The sequence below is a fragment of the Oncorhynchus clarkii genome, chromosome 20, assembly GCF_045791955.1.
Source record: "Oncorhynchus clarkii lewisi isolate Uvic-CL-2024 chromosome 20, UVic_Ocla_1.0, whole genome shotgun sequence".
NCBI lineage: Eukaryota > Metazoa > Chordata > Actinopteri > Salmoniformes > Salmonidae > Oncorhynchus > Oncorhynchus clarkii.
Genome location: NC_092166.1, coordinates 9559985 through 9585528, shown reverse-complemented (window position 1 = coordinate 9585528; position 25544 = coordinate 9559985). Strand labels below are relative to the sequence as shown.

Genomic DNA, 25544 nt, shown 5'->3' with positions numbered 1-25544 from the left:
TTTTTTAAAACTTTAGGTTGAAACGTCATAAAATTTCATAATGCTCTATGAAATGCATCCAAAAGGCTCTGTTAATATGTGTGTACCAGGCCATATAACATAAAACATAGTCACAGGAAGGTGCTTTGAGTAAAGTGTTAACTGTGGTTTATTCAAGATGAATCCATACTGTTGATAATGAGATGAACTTGTTTGGCCTTCACCAGTGATCAATCACTTCACACAAGTGGCCATCTTTGTGTTGGAATAGATACATCTTCACTGAGTTGTACTTCTCTAAGACTTTGTATTGAACCAGAGAGAAAAACAAAGGATGTCCTGTCTTGTCCAACCCCCTTTTCATAGAGACAGATATCTAGATTTTCTCTGGGTCATCCTATAATTTGTTATTATTATTAGTGACTCGGTGCTTTACCAGACAGGCCAGGGGAAATGGAGCTTAACAGACAGGTTAAAGCTTCACAGTAGTGGTTTCTTTGCAGCAATTTGACCATGAAGGCCTGATTCACGCAGTCTCCTCTGAACAGTTAATGTTGACATGTGTCTGTTATTTGAACTCTGTGAAGCATTTATTTGGGTTGCAATCCGAGGTGCAGTTAATTGCCGATTTCTGAGGCTGGTAACTCTGATGAACTTATCCTCTGCAGCAGAGGTAACTCTGGGTCTTCATTTCCTGTGGCGGTCCTCATGAGAGCCAGTTTCATCAGGGGGCTTGATCGTTTTTGCGACTTGAGGAAACTTTCTGCCTAGGCTGCGTATAGGCTACTTGTCGTAGGCCTATAAAACAGATAAGGACTTGTCCTTAGTGTGTGGGTCGCTGAGGTGGGTGTCTAAGGTACAGGGTTGGGCACTGCTCCATCACGATAAGACAGTACATAAATAAACTATATTTATAATCTATTATAAAATGTATATATCTCATATCTGCACAAAATGTAAAGTTCTCTCTGTCACAACTCACAGACACACGGGCTCTGGCCGTTTTCCTTTTTCACTCAACTCCACACTTTTCCAAAACACAAAAACACACCCCCCACCTTCCATCACAATACACCTACACATACTCACATACTGTGCCTTCTATATCCTCTGCTGTGTTTTCATCTCTACCATGTTGATTCCTACCTCATTTCAGGCTTTTAAATACTTTTGTGTTCCAGTTCCTTATTTTTGAAGCTGTATTATTTAAATAATGATCTATGTATAAATACTATGACTAGAAAGTTGAATACTAATTATTTTACAACTTTGTTGAATGGTATAGTGTATTTGTAGTTGATTTCATTATCAATTGTTGTATTTTATTGTTTTTCTGGGTTTTTTTTTATTACAATCCCTACCATGGATAGTATTGGGTGTTCCATTATTACAATCCCTACCATGGATAGTATTGGGTGTTCCATTATTACAATCCCTACCATGGATACTATTGGATGTTCCATTATTGCAATCCCTACCATGGATACTATTGGATGTTCCATTATTACAATCCCTACCATGGATAGTATTGGGTGTTCCATTATTACAATCCCTACCATGGATACTATTGGATGTTCCATTATTACAAACCCTACCATGGATAGTGTATTGGGTGTTCCATTATTACAACCCCTACCATGGATAGTGTATTGGGTGTTCCATTATTACAACCCCTACCATGGATAGTGTATTGGGTGTTCCATTTTTACAATCCCTACCATGGATAGTGTATTGGGTGTTCCATTATTACAACCCCTACCATGGATAGTGTATTGGGTGTTCCATTATTACAACCCCTACCATGGATAGTGTATTGGGTGTTCCATTTTTACAATCCCTACCATGGATAGTGTATTGGGTGTTCCATTATTACAACCCCTACCATGGATAGTGTATTGGGTGTTCCATTATTACAACCCCTACCATGGATAGTGTATTGGGTGTTCCATTATTACAATCCCTAAAAATTGATACTATTGGGTGTTCCATTATTACAATCCCTACCATGGATAGTGTATTGGGTGTTCCATTATTACAACCCCTACCATGGATACTATTGGGTGTTCCATTATTACAATCCCTACCATGGATAGTGTATTGGGTGTTCCATTATTACAATCCCTAAAAATGGATACTATTGGGTGTTCCATTATTACAATCCCTACCATGGATAGTGTATTGGGTGTTCCATTATTACAATCCCTACCATGCATAGTGTATTGGGTGTTCCATTATTACAATCCCTACCATGGATACTATTGGGTGTTCCATTATTGCAATCCCTACCATGGATACTATTGGGTGTTCCATTATTGCAATCCCTACCATGGATACTATTGGGTGTTCCATTATTACAATCCCTACCATTGATAGTGTATTGGGTGTTCCATTATTACAATCCCTACCATGGTAACTATTGGGTGTTCCATTATTACATCTCTACCATGGATAGTATTGGGTGTTCCATTATTCCAACCCTACCATGGATAGTGTACTGGGTGTTCCATTATTCTATCTCTACCATGGATAGTATTGGGTGTTCCATTATCAAACCCTACCATGGGCAGTATTGAGTGTTCCATTATTCAAACCCTACCATTGATAGTATTGGGTGTTCCATTATTCAAACCCTACCATGGATAGTATTGGGTGTTCCATTATTCCATCCCTACCATGGATAGTATTGGGTGTTCCATTATTCCAACCCTACCATGGATAGTGTACTGGGTGTTCCATTATTCTATCTCTACCATGGATAGTATTGGGTGTTCCATTTTCAAACCCTACCATGGATAGTATTGGGTGTTCCATTATTCCAACCCTACCATGGATAGTATTGGGTGTTCCATTATTCCATCCCTACCATGGATAGTATTGGGTGTTCCATTATTCAAACCCTACCATGGATAGTATTGGGTGTTCCATTATTGCAATCCCTACCATGGATACTATTGGGTGTTCCATTATTGCAATCCCTACCATGGATAGTATTGGGTGTTCCATTATTCGACACCTCTATGGGAACTATGCATTATTTAGAATAGCCACGTAGTAGTCTTGAAACCATTCTAATGATGAAGAAGACACTCAGCCATTTTCATTTGCAGACCAAACAACAACAGTGCAATACAGAGTTTATGACTTAATAGAGTACACATTAGTTAGGACCATGGTCAGAGTTCAGAGGTTAGAGACTGTCCATTGTGATCATTGACCACTCAACTCCAAATGTACATCTCTTCCATATGTTTATATACAGTTGAAGTCGGAAGTTTACACTTAGGTTGGAGTCATTAAAACTTGTTATTCAACCACTCCACAAATTTCTTGTTAACAAACTATAGTTTTGGCAAGTTGGTTAGGACATCTACTTTGTGCATGACACAAGTCATTTTTCCAACGATTGTTTAATGACAGATTATTTCACTTATAATTCACTGCATCACAATTCCAGTGGGTCAGAAGTTTACATACACTAAGTTGAGTGTGCCTTTAAACAGCTTGGAAAATTCCAGAAAATTATGTCATGGCTTTAGAAGCTTCTGATGGGCTAATTGACATCATTTGAGTCAATTGGAGGTGTACCTGTGGATGTATTTCAAGGCCTACCTTTAAACTCGGTGTCTCTTTGCTTGACATCATGGGAAAATCAAATGAAATCAGTCAAGACCTCAGAAAAAAAATTGTAGACCTCCACAAGTCTGGTTCATCCTTGGGAGCAATTTCCAAACGCCTGAAGTTCATCTGTACAAACAATAGTAAGCAAGTATAAAAACCATGGGACCACGCAGCCGTCATAACGCTCAGGAAGGAGACGCATTCTGTCTCCTAGAGATGAACGTACTTTGGTGCGAAAAGTGCAAATCAATCCCAGAACAACAGCAAAGGACCTTGTGAAGATGCTGGAGGAAACGGGTACAAAAGTATCTATATCCACAGTAAAACGAGTCCTATATCGATACAACCTGAAAGGCCGCTCAGCAAGGAAGGAGCCACTGCTCGAAAACCGCCATAAAAAAAGCCAGACTACAGTTTGCAACTACACATGGGGACAAAGATCGTACTTTTTGGAGAAATTTCCTCTGGTCTGATGAAACAAAAATAGAACTGTTTGGCCATAATGACCATTGTTATGTTTGGAAGAGAAAGGGGGAGGCTTGCAAGACGAAGAACACCACCCCAACCGTGAAGCATGGGGGTGGCAGCATCATCTTGTGGGGGTGTTTTGCTCCAGGAGGGACTGGTGCACTTCACAAAATAGATGGCATCATGATGGTGGAAAATGACGTGGATATATTGAAGCAACATTTCAAGACATCAGTCAGTAAGTTAAAGCTTGGTCGCAAATGGGTCTTCCAAATGGACAATGACCCCAAGCATACTTCCGAAGTTGTGGCAAAATGGCTTAAGGACAACAAAGTCATGGTATTGGAGTGGCCATCACAAAGCCCTGACCTCAATCCTGAAAAAGCACTTGCGAGCAAGGAGGCCTACAAACCTGACTCAGTTACACCAGCTCTGTCAGGAGGAATGGGCCAAAATGCACCCAACTTATTGTGGGAAGCTTGTGGAAGGCTACCAGAAACATTTGACCCAAGTTAAACAATTTAAAGGCAATGCTACCAAATACTAACTGAGTGTATGTAAACTTCTGACCCACTGGGAATGTGATGAAAGAAATAAAAGCTGAAATAAATTATTCTCTCTACTATTATTCTGACATTTCACATTCTTAAAATAAAGTGGTGATCCTAAGTGACCTAAAACAGGGATTTTTTACTAAGATTAAATGTCAGGAATAGTGAAAAACTGAGTTTAAATGTATTTGGCTAAGGTGTATGTAAACTTCCGACTTCAACTGTACAGTATGTGTGATTGACAAGTTGAAAAGGATCCTTTTTGTGATTCATTGGTCTTTTTACACACTCATTCCAAAACAAGTGGACATCTGGCCCCCTTATAAGGGGTTCTTCCAAGTGCTCCTAAGAAGGGCCCTCCATGTTGACAGTTGTGACGGTTGCCATGAAGCACTTCTGGAACAGTCTCTCAGGGTCGGGAGGCTGGTTGTCACAGTCCAGCTTCCGGCTGAGGAAGTTCTTCCTGAAGCCCTGGGGACCACTGGGAGGCCGCGCACCGGAGTGACTGATGGGTTCCTCACTGGGAATGGGAACCACTCCTGGAATTACAGACAGACACACACACACACACAAAGCAGGCAGACACGCAGGGACGGACACACACAAACATACAGCACACACACACAGTGTTGAATATTTTCCCAGTAATTTACAAATGTTCCATCTCACGAATAAATCACTTTTCTCCCGGGTAACCCGGTATTTCCCACCCAAACCGGAAATGGCATTCTACAGCATATAAAGAATATTTTAAAAAATCTGAATTTGATTAGAGCTTTGATCAGCATTAAACATTCAAACCTGACGCTACCTGAGCCTGACAACCCATGCATTAAATACATTTGATGAGCCCTACATTAAACACATTTGATGAGCCCAAGCCCAAATGATTGTGCAGTTATCCTATACATAGCCTATGATATAGGCAATCTCACATTACACACAACAGAAAAACAAAAAAGCCCATAGATGTAGCAATATCTTTTTGGTAAAAAATGATTAAACAAGCTTTAGCAGGCTAATCTTTTTGAGTGTGGACTGAATTATACTGTATTACTGGACTGTATTTTACTGTATTACTGGACTGTATTATACTGTATTACTGGACTGTATTTTACTGTATTACTGGACTGTATTATACTGTATTACTGGACTGTATTATACTGTATTACTGGACTGTATTTTACTGTATTACTGGACTGTATTTTACTGTATTACTGGACTGTATTTTACTGTATTACTGGACTGTATTATACTGTATTACTGGACTGTATTATACTGTATTACTGGACTGTATTTTACTGTATTACTGGACTGTATTTTACTGTATTACTGGACTGTATTATACTGTATTACTGGACTGTATTATACTGTATTACTGGACTGTATTATACTGTATTACTGGACTGTATTATACTGTATTACTGGACTGTATTATACTGTATTACTGGACTGTATTTTACTGTATTACTGGACTGTATTATACTGTATTACTGGACTGTATTATACTGTATTACTGGACTGTATTTTACTGTATTACTGGACTGTATTATACTGTATTACTGGACTGTATTATACTGTATTACTGGACTGTATTACACGGACTGGAATTACGCCCCTCGTCCTGCACCAGCATGTATGCGGGTGCAGGACACGCGGCCTACAAAGTTACAATAATAGGCTAGAGAATTTGAATTCTGAAATATACCGTATATACAGTAATAGGCCTATTTTTCATTTTTATAGGCTGATTATTAGGTTGACTTTCATCTTTCAGAATATTTCCCTAATGTTGTTCGATGTGCTTATTAGCCTACATTAGCAGCTCCTAAACTATGGGTTGCTTCCCAAACTAGGGTTCGCGACCCCACGTGGGATCGCCTGATATGAAAGCAGGGTGGGCTGGAGAATTTCCAAAATCCTGAAAAAAGAAAATATACATATTATATCGTCTTTGTATCTCAAAAGCATTGTAATGTGGTTAAACTTAAAAATCTAATTGAAAATGATTAAAATCTAAAAGACAAAATTCAACCAGAGAGCGTCCTTAGATCCTGGGAAAAGGCCGCACACTAAACATACCTCCAACTCAGAGCAGAGTAAGAAGTCGTTGGCTAATTGAAAAGGTATCATAGGCATATCAGACATTTAACAGAAATGGTACTGGGATGGAATGATGAAACGCTAGCAATTATTGGATTATTCGATTGAATATAGATTTACCACATAGGGCCTATGTATTTAAACGTCTGAAAGCAACAGCAAACATTTAAACAACATAATAAAAAATAAAAAAAATCGCTCTCCACTGGCTGGGGTTTGGAGCGCGCGAGTGGTGCGTCTTCGCCACATTAATAATTCATTCGAACAACAAATTCCAAATGCAAGCTTCATAAATAGATGATCGATTTCAAGCATTTGTTACATACTAAAATACCAGTAGGCCTATGCTAGTAATGGTTGCCCCCTTGCTGGTAAGTTTACAAAGTAAAAAGTTAATATTCTCGATCCCCAAACAAGGTTTATTATTATGGCAATCCTCTCATCCTACAATTTGACATTTGCGCCGTAAAACAAATCAGCAAGGTCACAGATAGAACAATGACAACACTAGAACATCTTCGGCAATGTCTTTGCTAACTCACCCTTTGCCAATCTGTTGCCGTCTTTTTTTGCTTGGGCGATGCTGCGGACTGTCTCTGGCTACAATATGTGTAGAATAATCAATCCACGTTTATACTCTGTGACAAAACATTACAAAACCTGGCCTGATCATTTCAAGTCATCAGTCTCAAGTCAATGTCGAGTCTTGGGGCTCCAAGTCAAGTCTCAAGTTGTTTTCTTTTCTATCAAGTCGCGTGTCGTCAACAAATTTGTGATTTCACAGTCAGACTCGAGTTTAAGTCATGTGACTTGAGTCCACAACTTTGGGAGGCAGAGGCACAGAAACACCTTTGTCAAATAACACTTTTAAACGAAGAATTTATGCTATTGCTAGCAATCAATGGGAAACTAACTGAACTACCCGCATTCAGGGGTCACCACAGAGGAGATTTGATTTCTCATGTCTGTCTCCCACTGAGCATTAATGCCGCGTTCAAAACATCTGGGATCTCGGAACTGGGTACTCGGAAATCTGGGTTCCGACTTCAGTGTATTCAAGACAACTGGGAACTCGGAAAAAACGAGCTCCGAATGGGAAAAATATTTTTGAACGGTCATCCAACTCGGAATTCCAACTCGGGAACTCGGGTCTCGTTATAGAGCTCCAAATTTCCGATCTGAAGACCACAGATGTCAAGATTTGACCTCGTATTCTGTGTAAAGCAGTGCATTTGTCTGCATTCAAACCAAAAATCGATCCAGGTTGGATGTGGCAGCAGAGGTGAGGTGCGCACTAGAGGTGACCACGCATCCTGAATTGAGAATCTCCTAGGCAACATGCATCAAACACATCCATCTCATTCGTGGTGAGATTTTTTTTTATTTTTTTATTTTACCTTTATTTAACCAGGCAAGTCAGTTAAGAACAAATTCTTATTTTCAATGACGGCCTGGGAACAGTGGGTTAACTGCCTGTTCAGGGGCAGAACGACAGATTTGTACCTTGTCAGCTCGGTGGTTTGAACTCACAACCTTCCGGTTACTAGTCCGACGCTCTAACCACTAGGCTACCCTGCCGCCCCAGATAAGGGAAATCATGTCAGACTAACTGGCAATTGACTGTCATAGCCCCACATTAAAAATAAGTGATGGTGAGTTAAGACAATCATAAATACTGTTAGAATGTTTTTCAATTGACTACCATATTACCAAATAAAAAAAGTAAACATTGGCTGTTAATTACATACTCTTTTCACATAAATTTTCAGATATCAAAATGGGGTAGTGGGCCAAAAAGGTTTGGGAATCCCTGGCCTACCTCTTCTCTCTCTATTGTTGCTTCATCCCTTCAACATTGAAATGAAATACGTTTTGTTGTCCTAATCTTCATCATTGTAATGACATGCTTAAAATGCAGACGGCTTTCAGTTCTCTTCACGAATGGTTATGGTTTGGAACACATCACTGCTTTAAACTGCCCGTGAGTTCTACTGGCTACTGTATATAACATTCAGCAAACAAGAGCTTGCATCCTCTTCGAATAGTCTATTAGCCTAAGAAATGCAACAACAAAAAAGCTATTATAGTCTATTTTTTCCTGGGACTCCTATATGCGTGTTTTAAGGAGAGAGTGTACTGCACAAGAGACAGAGGCTAGAAGCATATTAATAAAACTGGTTGTAGGCTAGAAGTGTATTTATTAAACTGGTTGTAGGCTAGAAGTGTATTTATTAAACTGGTTGTAGGCTAGAAGTGTATTTATAAAACTGGTTGTAGGCTAGAAGTGTATTTATTAAACTGGTTGTAGGCTAGAAGTGTATTTATTAAACTGGTTGTAGGCTAGAAGTGTATTTATAAAACTGGTTGTAGGCTAGAAGTGTATTTATTAAACTGGTTGTAGGCTAGAAGTGTATTTATTAAACTGGTTGTAGGCTAGAAGTGTATTTATTAAACTGGTTGTAGGCTAGGAGTGTATTTATTAAACTGGTTGTAGGCTAGAAGTGTATTTATTAAACTGGTTGTAGGCTAGGAGTGTATATATTAAACTGGTTGTAGGCTAGAAGTGTATTTATTAAACTGGTTGTAGGCTAGGAGTGTATTTATAAAACTGGTTGTAGGCTAGAAGTCTATTTATTAAACTGGTTGTAGGCTAGAAGTGTATTTATAAAACTGGTTGTAGGCTAGAAGTGTATTTATTAAACTGGTTGTAGGCTAGGAGTGTATTTATTAAACTGGTTGTAGGCTAGGAGTGTATTTATTAAACTGGTTGTAGGCTAGGAATGTATTTATTAAACTGGTTGTAGGCTAGAAGTGTATTTATTAAACTGGTTGTAGGCTAGAAGTGTATTTATTAAACTGTTTTTTGTGTCGAGACTATCTTGTGTCGAGACTATATCTTGTGGAAGGATGAAATAGTATGAATAAAATTCATAAAAATAACGTTTTTAATGAAAATATGTCAATTATTATTTGAATATATTGGTAACCCCATGTTTAACAGTGATAATGTTCTCGAAGCCGGTGTTTGGAGGATACATTGGCACAAGTCGTTGCTCCCTGATGTTTCCACTTCACAATAACAGTACTTACAGTTGACCGGGGAAGCTCTAGCAGGGCAGACATTTTACGAAATAACTTGTTGGAAAGGTGGCATCCTATGACGGTACCCAGCGATGGAAAAGTACCCAGTTGTCATACTTGAATAAAAGTATAGATACCGTTACAAACGATACATTTGTGTTTAGTAAGTCAGCCAGATCAGGAGCAGTAGGGATGACCATACGTTGTCTTGATGAGATTGTGAATTGGACCATTTTCCTGTCCTGCTAAGAATTCAAAATGTACTTTTGTACTTTTGGGTGTCAAGGAAAATGTATGAAGTAAAAAGTACATTATAATCTTTAGGAATGTAGTGAAGTAAAAGTTGTCAAAAATATAAATAGTGAAGTAAAGTGCAGATACCCCCCAAAAAACGACTAGTAGTTGTTTAAAGTATTTTACATTGAAAGTCACTGAGCTCGTGAGTATGGGCCACTCTACTGCCAATGTTTGTCTATGGAGATTGCATGGCTGTGTGCTCGATTTCATACAACCGTCAGCTACAGGTGTGGTTGAAATAGCTGAATCCACTGATTGGCCGTGCAGTGTATATTTGTAAGGGATAATCAACAAGGACCAATATGTTCTATGGAAAATAAGGAACGACGTGGAAGGTGTGTTCCATGAAGCACTAGCGAAGTGAGCCCTGAGTTGATTATCTCTTCTATACCATCGCTATAATGAAGCAATAAGGCACGAGGGGGTGTGGTATATGGCCAATATACCACGACTAAGGGTTGTTCTTAGGCACGAAGCAACGCGGAGTACCTGGATACAGCCCTTAGCCGTGGTGTATTGGCCATATACCACAACCCCCCTGAGGTGCCTTATTGCTGTTATAAACTGGTTACCAACTTAATTTGAACACTTTTTGTTGTTATTGTCTTACCCTTGATATGTGGCCTAACATACCATGGCTTTCAGCCAATCAGCATCCAGGAGCTAAACTATCTGGTTTATATGATGTTTGCATAATCATCTTCCGGTGTAAAAACCATGGAACCTCTTAAGGATCAGACCCTTTCTTTCAATTTTTGCCTAAAATGACATACTCAAATCTAACTGCCTGTACAAGGATAACAAGTATATGCATATTATTGATAACATTTGAAAGGACTTTGAAGTTTGTGAATATGTTAAATTAATGTAAGAAAATATAACACATTAGATCTGGTAAAATATCATACAAACAAGTTATTTAAAAAAACATTTTTTCATCATCTTTGAAATTCAAGAGAAAGGCCAGACTTTTAGATTGGAGTCTAGGTGTAATTTAGATTTTGGCCACCAGACGGCAGCAGTGGGTGTGCAAAGTTTAACACCGATCCAGTGAAGAATTTCATTACTGCACAATATTTTGTATCAAGTTTGCCAGAAGTTTGCCCAAATGTGCCGAATTGGTCAATGATACATATTTAAATTATATGGTAATAAAAAATGTAAGTAGACACACTCCCAGGAATGTCATACATGATGGATCATTAGTTTATACACTAACTTTCACACATCTAGATGGCCGGGCGGGGTGGGTGTGGAGCCAGAGACAGTAGTGGGGTCAAACTGTAGAACCCAGTTCCTACATGTGAACATAAAAATTGATTTTATCAAACAAACCTATGCTACATTTTATCTCTGGGACCCTCAGGATGACAAATCCGAGCAAGATTACCAAATGTAAGTACATTATTTACCTTCAGAGGTGAATGTAAGTACATTATTTACCTTCAGAGGTGAATGTATCAAACCAGTTGCCGTGATAAAGTGTTTTGAGGTTGAGCACTCTCCTCAAACAATAGCATGGTATTTTTTCACTGTAATAACTACTATTATTTGGACTCTACAGTTAGTTTAACAAGAATTTAATATTTTCTGTCCAGGAATGTTGGCTGTTGTATACAACGTCATTCTAGTCACATTAGTGCACGTTAGAAACAACCGTCCCAGTTTAGGGACATCCATCCTGAATATAGTAGCCAGGTGTCTGGAGCCGAAAAAAAGAAAGGAAATTTATATGAGCATCATAATGCGTAAAGTACAGTAAAAGTACACAATAATGACAAATGGCAACATAAATAATGTAGTTATTAGTATTTATTTAATATTAATATACTGTCCGAATGTACTGTAGGTGCTACTGTACAATGTACTGTGTGCATATGAATAAGCAAGCAGAAGTCGTTTGTCAGCTCCATGTGGGCCAGCTTGACAAAATGTCTTATCTTCTCAAATTATAGAAAGTGGCTCCTGAAAAGGAGGGATGTTTACAACCTGTGCAATTTATCGCGTGCATAGAGATGGTGTGCATCGGGCGGATGAGGGCAGCAACGTCTTCCTAGAGAGATTGAGAGTTGCTCTTTCCACCGTTCTCTCCTCCTCCGTAGTAGTAACACGCGCACACTAGCGCTAATACACACTCACTCTCCCCTCCCACTCAGTAATGCCCAACGAACCCCAAGTGTCTTTTAAGGGACACCTAATAAATTAAAATGTGCACACACCATGTGTGTGAGCGCCGGTGTGTGTGTGTGTGTCAGGAAAGGGGGGAGGGGGTGAGCAAAAACTGTACAAGACAGAGAATGGTCAAAATATTCCCTCTGGTAAGCAAACCCAGGACCTTCAAATCCCAGGGCGGTGATGTAGCGCACTGAGTATTTTCTAGTCCTGTAATATAACTGTCAGTATCGCAGGCAGAAATGTTTTTCAAGTCATTCTGACCTCAGATGTGTTACATGTATATGACGCTATTTTCCAGATATAAATCTGTTAAAATTATGAAATTGTAATCCAGTAGCACTTGAACTTTCTCTCGATGCCAAGCCAAGGGAACTCTAGCTATGTAAGTGTGCTGATTGGCCGACTTCTTTACATTTTCTTGACATTTGGCTGCATTGATTTGCTCTGGTATATAACATTGCCCATAATGCTTGTCATTACGCAACTGTTATTGGATTACAGTTGGCCAATTTGGTCCCACTTTAAATGAAGTGCAGCTTTTAAAGGCTTCATAAAGCCTTCATAAGCACTACACAAATCATCTATAACTGTATGTCAAGCTCTATAAAGGCTTCATAAAGCCTTCATAAGCACTACACAAATGCATCACAAATCATCTATAACTGTATGCCATGCTCTATAAAGGCTTCATAAAGCCTTCATAAGCACTACACAAATGCATCACAAATCATCTATAACTGTATGTCAAGCTTTATAAAGGGTTCATAAATGTGGCATAACTGTGTGACATAACAACCTAAGTCAAATGTGACATAACCCACTATATAAAATATGACATAAACCTGTGCTTTGTAAAAGGTGACATAAGCACTACTTAATAAAGGCTTTATAAATCATATTAAATTGAGGCTTCACAAGCATCTATAACTTTGTCGTGCATGTTGTTAGAGCGTTGCAAGGCCAGGATAGTGGGTTCGATTCCTGGGACCACCCATAAGTAAAAGTGTACGTGTAAACATATGGCTTTTACGTTCCTCTCCTGGCCCCAACATGGGCTCTAACCAAGGACCCTCGGAACACATCGACAACAGTCACCCACAAAGCATTCCACAAGGAAACAACTACTTCATGTTCTCAGAGCGAGCTATTTCCTCACCCGTTACATATGCACTTGCTTTGGACAAAAGCGTCTGCTAAATGGCATATATTATATTATATTACTAAGCCGTCATTGTAAATGAGAATTTGTTCTTTAACTGACTTGCCTAGTTAAATAAAGGTTCAATGAAAAATATACAAAAAGACAAATAAAAATCCATCTTAGGTGTATAGCCAATATTAGACTTTCCTCAAAAATGCTGTGCTGCAGGATGACACACACTGTAAAGTGCAGTCACACACACCAAAAAACGTTGGTAGGGCCCTTTAAAAGCAGTTTTTTTTGGGTGGGGGGTAAAATTACATTTCTTGTTTTTGTTTTTCCAGGTGTCTGATTTCCTCATTTTTTTCTGGATTTCGGTCTAAAAAACCACAACATTTTTTAAAGAAAAAACACAGAATTGGATGTTCTATGATCACAACAATGCTTAAACCACATCAGGGGACCACTTTTGAGGTGTTGATTTTTGAGAAAAACAGTAGCGAGGCTATAGAAGTAGTGAGGCTACATACAGACACCGGTTAGTCAGGCTGATTGAGGTAGTATGAACATGTAGATATGGTTGAAGTGACTATGCAGATATGATGAACAGAGAGTAGCAGTAGCGTAAAATAGGGGTTGGTGGGTGGTGGGACACAATGCAGATAGCCCGGTTAGCCAATGTGCGGGAGCACTGGTTGGTCGGCAGTATGTACATATGTACATGAATGTATAGTTAAAGTGACTGTGCATATATGATAAACAGAGAGTAGCAGCAGCGTAAAAGAGGGGTTGCTGGGGGCACACAATGCAAATAGTCCGGGAAGCCATTTGATTACCTGTTCAGGAGTCTTATGGCTTGGGGGTAAAAACTGTTGAGAAGCTTTTTTGTCCTAGACTTGGCACTCCGGTACCGCTTGCCATGCAGTAATAGAGAGAACAGTCTATGACTAGGGTGGCTGGGGTCTTTAACAATTTTTAGGGCCTTCCTCTGCCACCGCCTGGTGTAGAGGTTCTGGATGGCAGGCAGCTGAGCCCCAGTGATGTACTGGGCTGTACACACTACCCTCTGTAGTGCCTTGTGGTCAGAGGCCGAGCAATGTCTGTACCAGGCAGTGATGCAACCAGTGCTCACGATGTTAAAGCTGTAGAACCTTTTGAGGATCTCAGGACCCATGCCAAATCTTTTTAGTTTCCTGGGGGGGAATAGGCTTTGTTGTGCCCTCTTCACGACTGTCTTGATGTGTTTGGCTCATTCTAGTTTGTTGGTGATGTGGACACGTGATGGAGTTTGCAAATCAAATGCCAACTTGTGGTGCCACTGGACAGGGATAAACTGGTAAATGTAACTTTATTTATATTAATTTAAATGTTAATTATTTATCTAGATTACATGGATACCTCAATCGTTATTTCAAATAATTTTGCTAACTTCACTGCAACTGCTGTGATAGATAGCTAGTTAATGTTAGCAGCATAAGTTAGCTAGCTATAACAATACGACATTTTGCTAGCTAACTAGCAGGCTCAGAAAAAAACAAATACCCCTAGATACTTTACTACAGCATATCTCATAGCCGCGTGCTTGAGATGTCCTCCTCTACCTCATCCCATTTGTCAACAACTTCATCCCCAGACTGCTGCACCGGTTAGATCAGACAGAGACCTGTCATTTAAGATGTTTAATAACGTAATGGTTTAAGTTTATTTTTGAGCATCCATCTCTTTTACTCTTGGAGATGGTTTTAAAAAGATGTATCTTTTGTGTTTCTTCAGGGGTGACCAGTGACGGCATCAGACGTGAGTTGTCGGTCTTCCACTGGAGGAGAAGAGGGCAAGTGACCTGGCAGAGGATGGCTGAAACACTTCTAATGGTAAGAAAACCTGAAAAATATACCAGGCCGATCATAATTCTGCTGTTGACATCATACGTTATTTGTTCCAAAGTAGTGTGACATAATGTCTTGATCCAATACATTTTCCTGATCACATCAGGATGGGTCATGTGAGTACCTATGCGATGTTTCAGCTTTTGTGCTGCGTGTTTTGTGCACAGGTATCGTCCCGTGTCTTTCTACGAGGTTTACCTCGCTCTTTTGTTTGGGTACATCCCAGTGTTTTGTATACGTGTTGTGTCACGAATACCACCGAAGGTGGCTCCCCTTCGTCGTGGCCGGTCTATTAGCTGCCACCGATCCCTTTTCCCTTTTCGTTTGTTTTTGTCTAATTGTTTTCACCTGTTCCTTGTTGGGTTTTTGGGATGGGTGTTATTTAAGTTTGTTTTTGTCTAATTGTTTTCACCTGTTCCTTGTTGGGTTTTTGGGATGGGTGTTATTTAAGTTTGTTTAGCCCGCTGGTGTTTGTGCGGGCTTGTTGTTATTGTTACGTTTGTGGTTATCGTTGTCTTTTGGGTTTTCGCTGTCCGGGTTTTGTAACTAAGGTTTTGGGTTTGTTTGCACCTGTGTTTAGGGCTTCACCCCTGTTTGGACCTGTGTTTAGGGCTTCACCCCTGTTTGGACCTGTGTTTAGGGCTTCACCCCTGTTTGGACCTGTTACTTTGGACATTAAAGCGTTTTTTCCCCGTTTACTTTTGCTCTCTGCGTCTGACTCCACACCCATCACTCACCCACCGTTACATGTTGTTTGGGGTGTATTAAAAAACCCTATTATGTATTTCTGTGCCTTTCTCCAAATCCTTTATACCAGCGTGACACTACTTACAATAAGTAGTTTTTTGGGGGGGTATCTGTACTTTACTATATATATTTTTGACTACTTTTACTTTTACTTCACTACATTCCTAAAGATAATTATATACTTTTAACTCCATACATTTTCCCTGACACCCAAAAGTACTCATTACATTTTTACAGAAATGGTCCAATTCACACACTTATCAAGAGAACATCCCTGGTCATCTCTACTACCTCTGATCTGGCGGACTTACTAAACAGCTCAAGTTTGAGTGTGCCCTTGGCTATCTAATAATTAAAAAAACACAATTGTGCCATTTGGTTTGCTTAATATAACGAATTTCAAATGATTTATACTTTTACTTTTGATACTTAAGTACATTTAAAACCAAATACTTTAGACTTTTACTCAAGTAATATTTTCCTGGGTGACTTTCACTTTTACTTGAGTCATTTCCTATCATGGCATCTTTACTTTTTCTACAGTATGAGAATTTGGTACTTTTTCCACCACTGACAATGCAGCCAACCTGTCATATCAGTGCAGCACAGAAATACCTTTATCCAGCGAATGTAACAGACTTTTCATTAAACAAAAACTGCTACCTTTGTTACTTTTAAGGTTGAAACCAACATGCTGTGCCTCCAGCAATCAGAGAGACCAGAACCGTTTTGTCGACCAGCTCAGGGACAAGCTACACCGTTCACAACCCTGTATAATGTTCAGTGTAATTTGCATTGTTGGATTAAAATAAAAAAAACTTACTGTATTTGTATTGTTTTAAGGTTTTAATTTGACCTACCATGTGTTAGGAATAGTGTTAGGAATAGTGTTAGGAATAGTGTTAGGAATAGTGTTAGGAATAGTGTTAGGAATAGTGTTAGGAATAGTGTTAGGAATAGTGTTAGGAATAGTGTTAGGAATAGCGTTAGGAATAGCGTTAGGAATAGTGTTAGGAATAGTGTTAGGAATAGTGTTAGGAATAGTGTTAGGAATAGCGAGGGCGATCAGGTGTAGTATAAATGAGAAGGGGTTTCAAAGGTAAAAAATAAAAAGAGATGTTTAAACTTGTCTTCAACGTTTATTTGTTTTAGCTGACAGTGACAATTCCTTAAGCGTTAACTACATTTGCCTCATTTATATGTGTTATGAATGACCGAAGGTGGCTCACTTTAAAGTAAGTACACTGTCACACTATACAGAGTCTTTATTGATATGTTATGATTGACCGAAGGTGGCTCACTTCAAAACAAATCATTACAGGACATTATCAAGTGTCAATAAACAGCTTATAAACATTCTGCCCGGTTTCTGAAGGTTCTGATGATCCACAGGTTACTGTAGGGCAGGGCTGCCCAACCCTCTTCCTGTAGGCTTTCAGTCCAACTCTCTTCCTGGAGATCTACTGTCCTGTAGGTTTTGAGTCCAACCCTCTTCCTGGAGATCTACTGTCCTGTAGGTTTTCAGTCCAACTCTCTTCCTGGATATCTACTGTCCTGTAGGTTTTCAGTCCAACTCTCTTCCTGGAGATCTACTGTCCTGTAGGTTTTCAGTCCAACCCTCTTCCTAGAGATCTACTGTCCTGTAGGTTTTGAGTCCAACCCTCTTCCTGGAGATCTACTGTCCTGTAGGTTTTCAGTCCAACCCTCTTCCTGGAGATCTACTGTCCTGTAGGTTTTCAGTCCAACCCTAATTCAGCATATCTGATACAGCTAGTTAAGGTCTTGTTGAGCAGCTGATTAGTAGAATCAGGTGTGTTAAATGAAGGTTGGACTGAAAACCCACAGGAAGGTAGATCTCCAGGAAGAGGGTTGGGCAGCCCTGCTGTAGGGTGTGACAGGTATTTGGATAAGTTGATGGACATGAAATGCTTTTGTTGTCAGAGCCAAGTATTTTTTAGTATTCCTACCTGAGACTACCTAGCCACCAGGTATTCATCCTCTGTTCCCATGCTGGAGACCAGGGCTTGATTACAACCTGTTACAATGGTGCCAACATTTTGTGGGTGATGTTTCAGTGGGGGAGAGGGTGAATGTGTCAAAGACCTGACTGAGCCCAGCAATGCATGGCATGGCTCATTATATTATTGTGTGTTTGTGTACTGAGGAACATGTAACAGAAGAAAGACACTTTCAATTTCCTGATGTTGGGGGCTGTCATCAAGGTGCCTGGTGTGATAAGGGTCAACAGACTTGTATCCACGATAGCACGATAGCCCTAAAATTAGTTTTATTTGGTATTTTCTATACAATATCCCATTTACTGTGCCTTCGGAAAGTATTCAGACCCCTTGACTTTTTCCACATGTTGTTACGTAACAGCCTTATTTTAAAATTGATTTAAAAAAAATGTCCCTCAGTAATCTACACACAATACCACATAGTGACAAAGCAAAACCAGGTTTTTAGAAATGTTTGCTAGTTTACTCAAAATAAAAACTGAAATATCACATTTACATAAGTATTCAGACCCTTTACTCAGCATCTTTTGCAGCGATTACAGTATCGAGTCTTCTTGGGTATGACGCTACAAGTTTCTCGCATTCTTCTCTGCAGATCCTCTCAAGCTCTGTCAGGTTGGATGGGGAGCGTTGCTGTACAGCTATTTTCAGGTCTCTCCAGAGATGTTCGATCGGGTTCAAGTCCGGGCTCTGGCTGGGCCACTCAAGGACTGTCAGAGACTTGTCCTAAAGCCACTCCTGCGTTGTCTTTGCTGGGTCGTTGTCCTGTTGGAAGGTGAACCTTCGCCCCAGTCTGAGGTCCTGAGCAGTCTGGAGCAGATTTTCATCAAGGATTTCTCTGTACTTAGTTTTTTATACATTTGCAAAAATGTGTCAAAACCTGTTTTTGCTTTGTCATTACGGGGTATTGTGTGTAGACTGCTGAGAAAACATATTTAATCAATTTTAGAATAAGGCTGTAACATAACAAAATGTAGAAAAAGTCAAGGGGTCTGAATACTTTCCGAATGCACTGTATGTATCCTACCCAACATCTTTAGATGATGTGTCAAGACCTTAGCCCGGCTCTATGTATCCCATCACATACCTTTAGATGATGTGTCAAGACCTTAGCCCGGCTCTATGTATCCCATCACATACCTTTAGATTATGTGTCAAGACCTTAGCCCACCTCAGAAGTGTTACCCACCTGGTGTTCTGAGTGGCAGGCCGTTGTCAAGGCGACTGGGCTTGGTGGCGATGAAGAGGTAGCAGAGGACACAGACTGTGATGAGGAAGGCCAGCAGGACCACTGCTGCTATGGACAGACCTATCAGGGCCCCGACGCTAAGAGATGAAGGAATAAGGAGAAGAGAAAGAGGATGGCGAGTAGGAGGAAAGGGACGGGGAGGGAAAGAGATGAAGAAAGAGACAGAGACAGATGGGGAAAGGAGAGAAAGAGATTAGGGGAAGGCCGGGAGAAAGCAATGGACAGAGAAGGTGAGAGAAAGGGGGAGCGAGGAAGAGAAGATGAGAGAATGTGATTAATGTGTGACAGAGCGGGAAAGGCAGGGGAGAGCAGAGAGGTGATGGGGAAGACAGGGAGGGAAAGGCAGGGGAGAGCAGAGAGAGGTGATGGGGAAGGCAGGGGAGAGCAGAGAGGTGATGGGGAAGACAGGGAGGGAAAGGCACGGGAGAGCAGAGAGGTGATGGGGAAGGCAGGGGAGAGCAGAGAGGTGATGGGGAAGACAGGGAGGGAAAGGCAGGGGAGAGCAGAGAGAGAGGTGATGGGGAAGACAGGGAGGGAAAGCAGGGGAGAGCAGAGAGGTGATGGGGAAGACAGGGAGGGAAAGGCAGGGGAGAGCAGAGAGAGGTGATGGGGAAGGCAGGGGAGAGCAGAGAGGTGATGGGGAAGACAGGGAGGGAAAGGCACGGGAGAGCAGAGAGGTGATGGGGAAGGCAGGGGAGAGCAGAGAGGTGATGGGGAAGACAGGGAGGGAAAGGCAGGGGAGAGCAGAGAGAGAGGTGATGGGGAAGACAGGGAGGGAAAGCAGGGGAGAGCAGAGAGGTGATGGGGAAGACAGGGAGGGAAAGGCAGGGGAGAGTAGAGAGGTTATGGGGAAGACAGGGAGGGAAAGGCAGGGGAGAGCAGAGAGGTGATGGGGAAGACAGGGAGGGAAAGGCAGGGGAGAGCAGAGAGGTGATGAGGAAGACAGGGATGGAAAGGCAGGGGAGAGCAGAGAGAGAGGTGATGGGGAAGACAGGGAGGGAAAGGCAGGGGAGAGCAGAGAGGTGATGAGGAAGACAGGGATGGAAAGGCAGGGGAGAGCAGAGAGAGAGGTGATGGGGAAGACAGGGAGGGAAAGGCAGGGGAGAGCAGAGAGGTGATGGGGAAGACAGGGAGGGAAAGGCAGGGGAAAGCAGAGAGATGATGGGGAAGACAGGGAGGGAAAGGCAGGGGAGAGCAGAGAGGTGATGGGGAAGACAGGGAGGGAAAGGCAGGGGAGAGTAGAGAGAGGTGATGGGGGAGGCAGGGAGGGAAAGGCAGGGGAGAGCAGAGAGAGGTGATGGGGAAGACAGATAATAGATTGCACTCTTTCTGAGAGTGATACATTTAGGGGCGGACTGGCCATCCAGCATTTCGGGCTAATGTCAGATGTGCTGGTCCATCGGAGTGGTGCAGGGTTCTTAGGCACTGCATCTCAGTGCAAGAGGCATCACTACAGTCCCTGGTTTGAATCCAGGCTGTATCATATCTGGCAGTGATTGGGAGTCCCCAATCACCCATAGGTCCCATAGGGCTGCGCACAATTGGCCCAGCGTTGCCCGGGTTTGGCCGGGGTAGGCCGTCATTGTAAATAAGAATTTGTTCTTAACTGACTTGCCAAGTTAAAGAAAGGTTAAATAAAATATATATCATTTGGCTAATAATGGGGTTATTGAGGAAAAACATGGGCCAGTGTGTTAGAAATACCAGGGACAAATTCTGGTCCCAGTCTGCCCCTGGATACAGTATTGAGTATAGTGGGAGGAAAATGTACACTTTTTCAGTTTTTATTTTCACTTTTAATTTAGGTACTTTTCTCCTTGTATCAGCTTCCCTCGTTATACAGTAGCCTACTGTAATCTATAATAGGTGTACATCATCACAATATCAAACATTATGCAAACTTAAAAGTCCGGCAGTGAATGAGATTTCCCCAAGATAGGGTAAGGCTATATAGGAATAACAAAACGGATGAATTGGTATAACATCAAATCAAAGATGTGTAAAAAGTCCTTACCTAAGCCACCACATGTATGCATACTCGTAGGGGAAAAAACTGTTGGGGTCATCACAGCAATACTTGATATCGTTAAATCCGCAGCAGAATACCGCGTGGGCACCGCTTCCCGCTTTAGGGCACAAAAAGCCATTCACAAAAGCATTTTCTGCGCTGTAGTAGCTTGTGCAATTCGCAGTCATGCTGGTAAGAAAAAAAGAAAGCTCTGTCGAGGTAATGAGGCAATTTCCTTAGCTGTGTAAGGGTTTTATCGCAATGTCGCGCAATGTGTCCTTGCTGAACATAGTAGGCATCACATTTCCGAGCATGACAGAGAAATGTGGAAAAACTGCATCCCGATGTACCATATTGAATTCTGGAGTCCCCCCACCACACCTCCTTCCATCCACATCTCTCTCTCTCTCTCTCTCTCTCTCTCTCTCTCTTTCTCTGATACAACACCCTACAATGGGTATAAATGAATAAAAAACTTTAATTAGATGGGGACATAAGAGACACTAATTGCTCTGCTTGATAGCCCGTTTGGATTGCTGATCCTCTTGTGTAGGTTAGTCTATGGTAATAGACAGTAGCCATTTGTCTGAATCTATATTGAACAAAAATATGAACACAACATGCAACAATTTCAAAGATTTTGCTAAGTTACTATTCATATAAGGAAATCAGTCAATTTAAATACATTCATTAGGCCCTAATCTATGTTTTTCACAGGGCTGGGAAGAGGTCCAGCCATGGGTGGTCCAGCCAATCAAAATGAGTTTTTCCCCACAAAAGGGCTTTATTACAGACAGAAATACTCCTCAGCACCTCCCCCCTCAGACGATCCCATAGGTGAAGAAGCCGGAGGTGGAGGTTCTGGATTGACGTCATGTACCGATGCGCACGACTATTGGCTGCAGTAAGAAACCATCGCCATCTGCGCCCATTCAACATAGCCTAGATTTGCATTTTTATTACTTCTAAACAAAATAACTTTTTTGGGGTTCTCATACACTTACAATGATGTTTTGATTTTTGCTTGAAAAATTCCTAAGATTATATTTGGTAGTGATCTTTGCAATATAACTATTTTTGGATGCAGCAGTTGTTAGCTAGAATGCTAACGCTCATTAATATAGTCTGTAGCGAAAGCTAGCCAAAAAGCCATTTTACTGGTTGAAGTTAATGCAGTATAATGCAGTTGATTTGCGATGATGACAAAAACATTATATTAAGCAGGACATTCATATGAGCCTTAAAATCCAATTAAATCCAAAAGCACTCAAAAGCAACATTTAAATAGAGGCTTTTTTTGCTGGCGTTCTATAAGAACTCCCCATTGTTCTGCGACCAACTTGCTCGCATCGCCCTCGTGCGGCAATGTTTGCAAACACAGGAAGGGGTCTGTACAGATTTGTTAAAAGGTTTGTCAACACATGCTAAACATGATTGATGAAAATATACTAAAATTGGTTCAAAGCAGCCTGCATTGAGGACCAGATAGAAGATACTCCATGTTAGAAAATATACTGTAGCCTAGATCTATTGCAAACCAGGTTACGGCCCATTGTAATACAGCCTGGAATCAAACCAGGGTCTATAGTGACGCCTCTAGCACTGAGATGCAGTGCCTTAGACCTCTGCGCCACTCGAGAGCCCCAGTCATTGGTTGTATGAGTGTAGGATGGAACTGTGAATACAGTCATGCCCACACACTCTCTCACTTCCTACAGTCACTGACACCTTTCATTCAATGGGCTTTGCACATAGGCCTAATGAGTCCACACTTTTCACAGGAGCTGCATGGGCAAAAATAATGTCCAATATTAAGAAAAAACAGGAATGTCTGTTTTGCTGTCTATGATAGTTTAATTAGACATTAGTTGTTGGCTACTGTGAGCCTCCACTGGCAGAAAAATAACCAATTGCGTTATAGATCACCAGCAGCCTGCTTGAAATTGGCCAAGAAGGCGATATCTCTGTGACGATATCTCTCTAACAATATCTCTGTGACGATATCCCTGTAACAATATCTCAGATATCGCTGCAACGATATCTCTCTAACGATAGCTCTGCGACAATATCTCTGTAACAATATCTCAGATATCTCTGCGACGATATCTCTCTAACGATAGCTCTGTGACTCTTAGACAAAACTGTCTATCAACCAAAGAACATTCTCAAATCTCCATCGTTAATGTAATTCCCTCCACCTAGATAATAGCCTATGTTCCAGTACACGACACACCGATGCGCGCGACTCTTGGCTGCAGTAAGAAACCATCGCCATCTGCGCCCATTCAACATAGTCTAGATTTGCATTTCTGTTACTTCCCAACAAAAAAAGTATTTGGGGTTCTCATATGCTTACAATTATTGTTGCTTGAACAGTAGCTAAGATTATATTTGGTAGTGATCTTTGCAAAATAAGCATTTTGGATGCAGCAGTTGCTAGCTAGAATGCTAACGCTCATTGATATAGGCTGTAGCAAAAGCTAGCCAAAGAGCCATTTTACTGGTTGAAGTTGAAATGTTTTTAAAGTATAATGCAGTTGATTTGCGATGATGACACAAACATTATAATAAGCAGGACATTCATACGAGTCTTTACAATCCAATGAAAATCCAAAAGTAGTGTGAAATGCACTCATAAGCAACATTTAAATAGAGGCTTTTTTGCTGGCGTTCTATAAGAACTCACCATTGTTCTGCGACCAACTTGCGCGCATCGCCCTCGTGCGGCAATGTTTGCAAACACAGGAAGGGGTCTGTACAGATTTGTTAAAAGGTTTGTCAACACATGCTAAACGTGATTGATGAAAATATACTAAAATGGGTTCAAAGCAGCCTGCATTGAGGACCAGATAGAAGATACTCCATGTTAGAAGACAATATATACTGTCATTTTATTTATCTATTTTATTTAACCTTTAGTTAACGAGGCAAGTCAGTTAAGAACTCTTTCTTACAATGACGGCCTACCAAAAGGCTAAAGGCCTCCTGCGTGGACGGGGGCCTGGGATTAAAAATATAAATACAATACAATGTAAATATTGGACAAAACACACATCACGACAAGAAAGACAACACAACACTACATAAAGAGAGACCTAAGACAACATAGCATGGCAGCAACACATGACAACACAGCATGGTAGCAACACAACATGGTAGCAGCACAAAACAGGGTACACACATTATTGGGCACAGTCAACAGCACAACGGTCAAGAAGGTAGAGACAACAATACATCACACAAAGCAGCCAGAACTGTCAGTAGTACTGTCCATGAGTGAGTCTTTGAATGAAGAGATTGAGATGAAACTGTCCAGTTTGAGTGTTTGTTGCAGCTCTTCCAGCCGTTAGCTGCAGCGACCTGAAAAGAGGAGCGACCCAGGGATGTGTGTGCTTTGGGGACCTTTAACAGAATGTGACTGGCAGAACCGGTGTTGTATGTGGAGGATGAGGGCTGTAGTAGATATCTCAGATAGGGGGGAGTGAGGCCAGAGGGTTTTATGAATAAGCATCAAACAGTGGGTCTTGCGACGGGAATACAGAGTTGACCAGTTTACAGAGAAGTATAGAGTTCAGTGATGTGTCCTATAAGGAGCATTGGTGGCAAATCTGATGACCGAATGGTAAAGAACATCTAGCCACTTGAGAGCACCCTTATCTGCCGATCTATAAATCATGTCTCCGTAATCTAGCATGGGTAGGATGGTCATCTGAATCAGGGTTAGTTTGGCAGCTGGGGTGAAAGAGGAACGATTACGATAGAGGAAACCAAGTCTAGATGTAACTTTAGCCTGCAGCTTTGATATGTGCTGAGAGAAGGACAGTGTACCATCTAGCTGGATGATTACATTTTTAATTAAACTATCATGAACAATAAAACCGACATTGCCATTTTTTCTTAATATTGGACATTATTTTTGCCCATGCAGCTCCTGTGAAAAGTGTAGACTCATTAGGCCTATGTGCAAAGCCCATTGAATGAACGGTGTCAGTGACTGTAGGAAGTTAGATCGTGTGCGGGCATGACTGTATTCACAGTTCCATCCTACACTAAATACAACCAATCAGTGTTACGCATTAAAAACTGCGTGTACTGTATGCAGGCGGATCAATTTGCTTGAACGGTTCAGATTGTCTCGTCAAAGCTCTATCCTGTAAATCAGAGGTGGGAGGTACAAAGGAACATTAAGTAACTTGGAACATTATATTTCCTTCATGTCGATC

The 25544-nt window shown here is 40.9% G+C and overlaps 1 protein-coding gene across 1 annotated transcript; it reads right to left on the bottom strand.

Moving 5' to 3' along the window:
- Positions 1-4961: 4961 nt before the first annotated feature.
- On the bottom strand, positions 4962-21509 carry LOC139377241 (protein shisa-like-2A). The gene is made up of 3 exons (XM_071120248.1): positions 21328-21509; positions 19254-19390; positions 4962-5155 (listed from the first exon to the last, which is right to left on the bottom strand). Exons 1-3 carry the CDS (start codon positions 21507-21509, stop codon positions 4962-4964), a joined length of 513 nt encoding a protein of 170 aa, XP_070976349.1.
- Positions 21510-25544: the final 4035 nt, after the last annotated feature.

Bases quoted from the DNA above. Each gene is read 5' to 3' on its own strand.
- LOC139377241 (XM_071120248.1), bottom strand. From the start codon at position 21,509: ATGACTGCGAATTGCACAAGCTACTACAGCGCAGAAAATGCTTTTGTG. The intron at 19,391-21,327 runs GTAAGGACTTTT...TTCATCTCTTAG, and splicing joins GCATACATGTGGTGGCTTAG to CGTCGGGGCCCTGATAGGTC. The intron at 5,156-19,253 runs GTGGGTAACACT...CTGTAATTCCAG, and splicing joins CCTGCCACTCAGAACACCAG to GAGTGGTTCCCATTCCCAGT.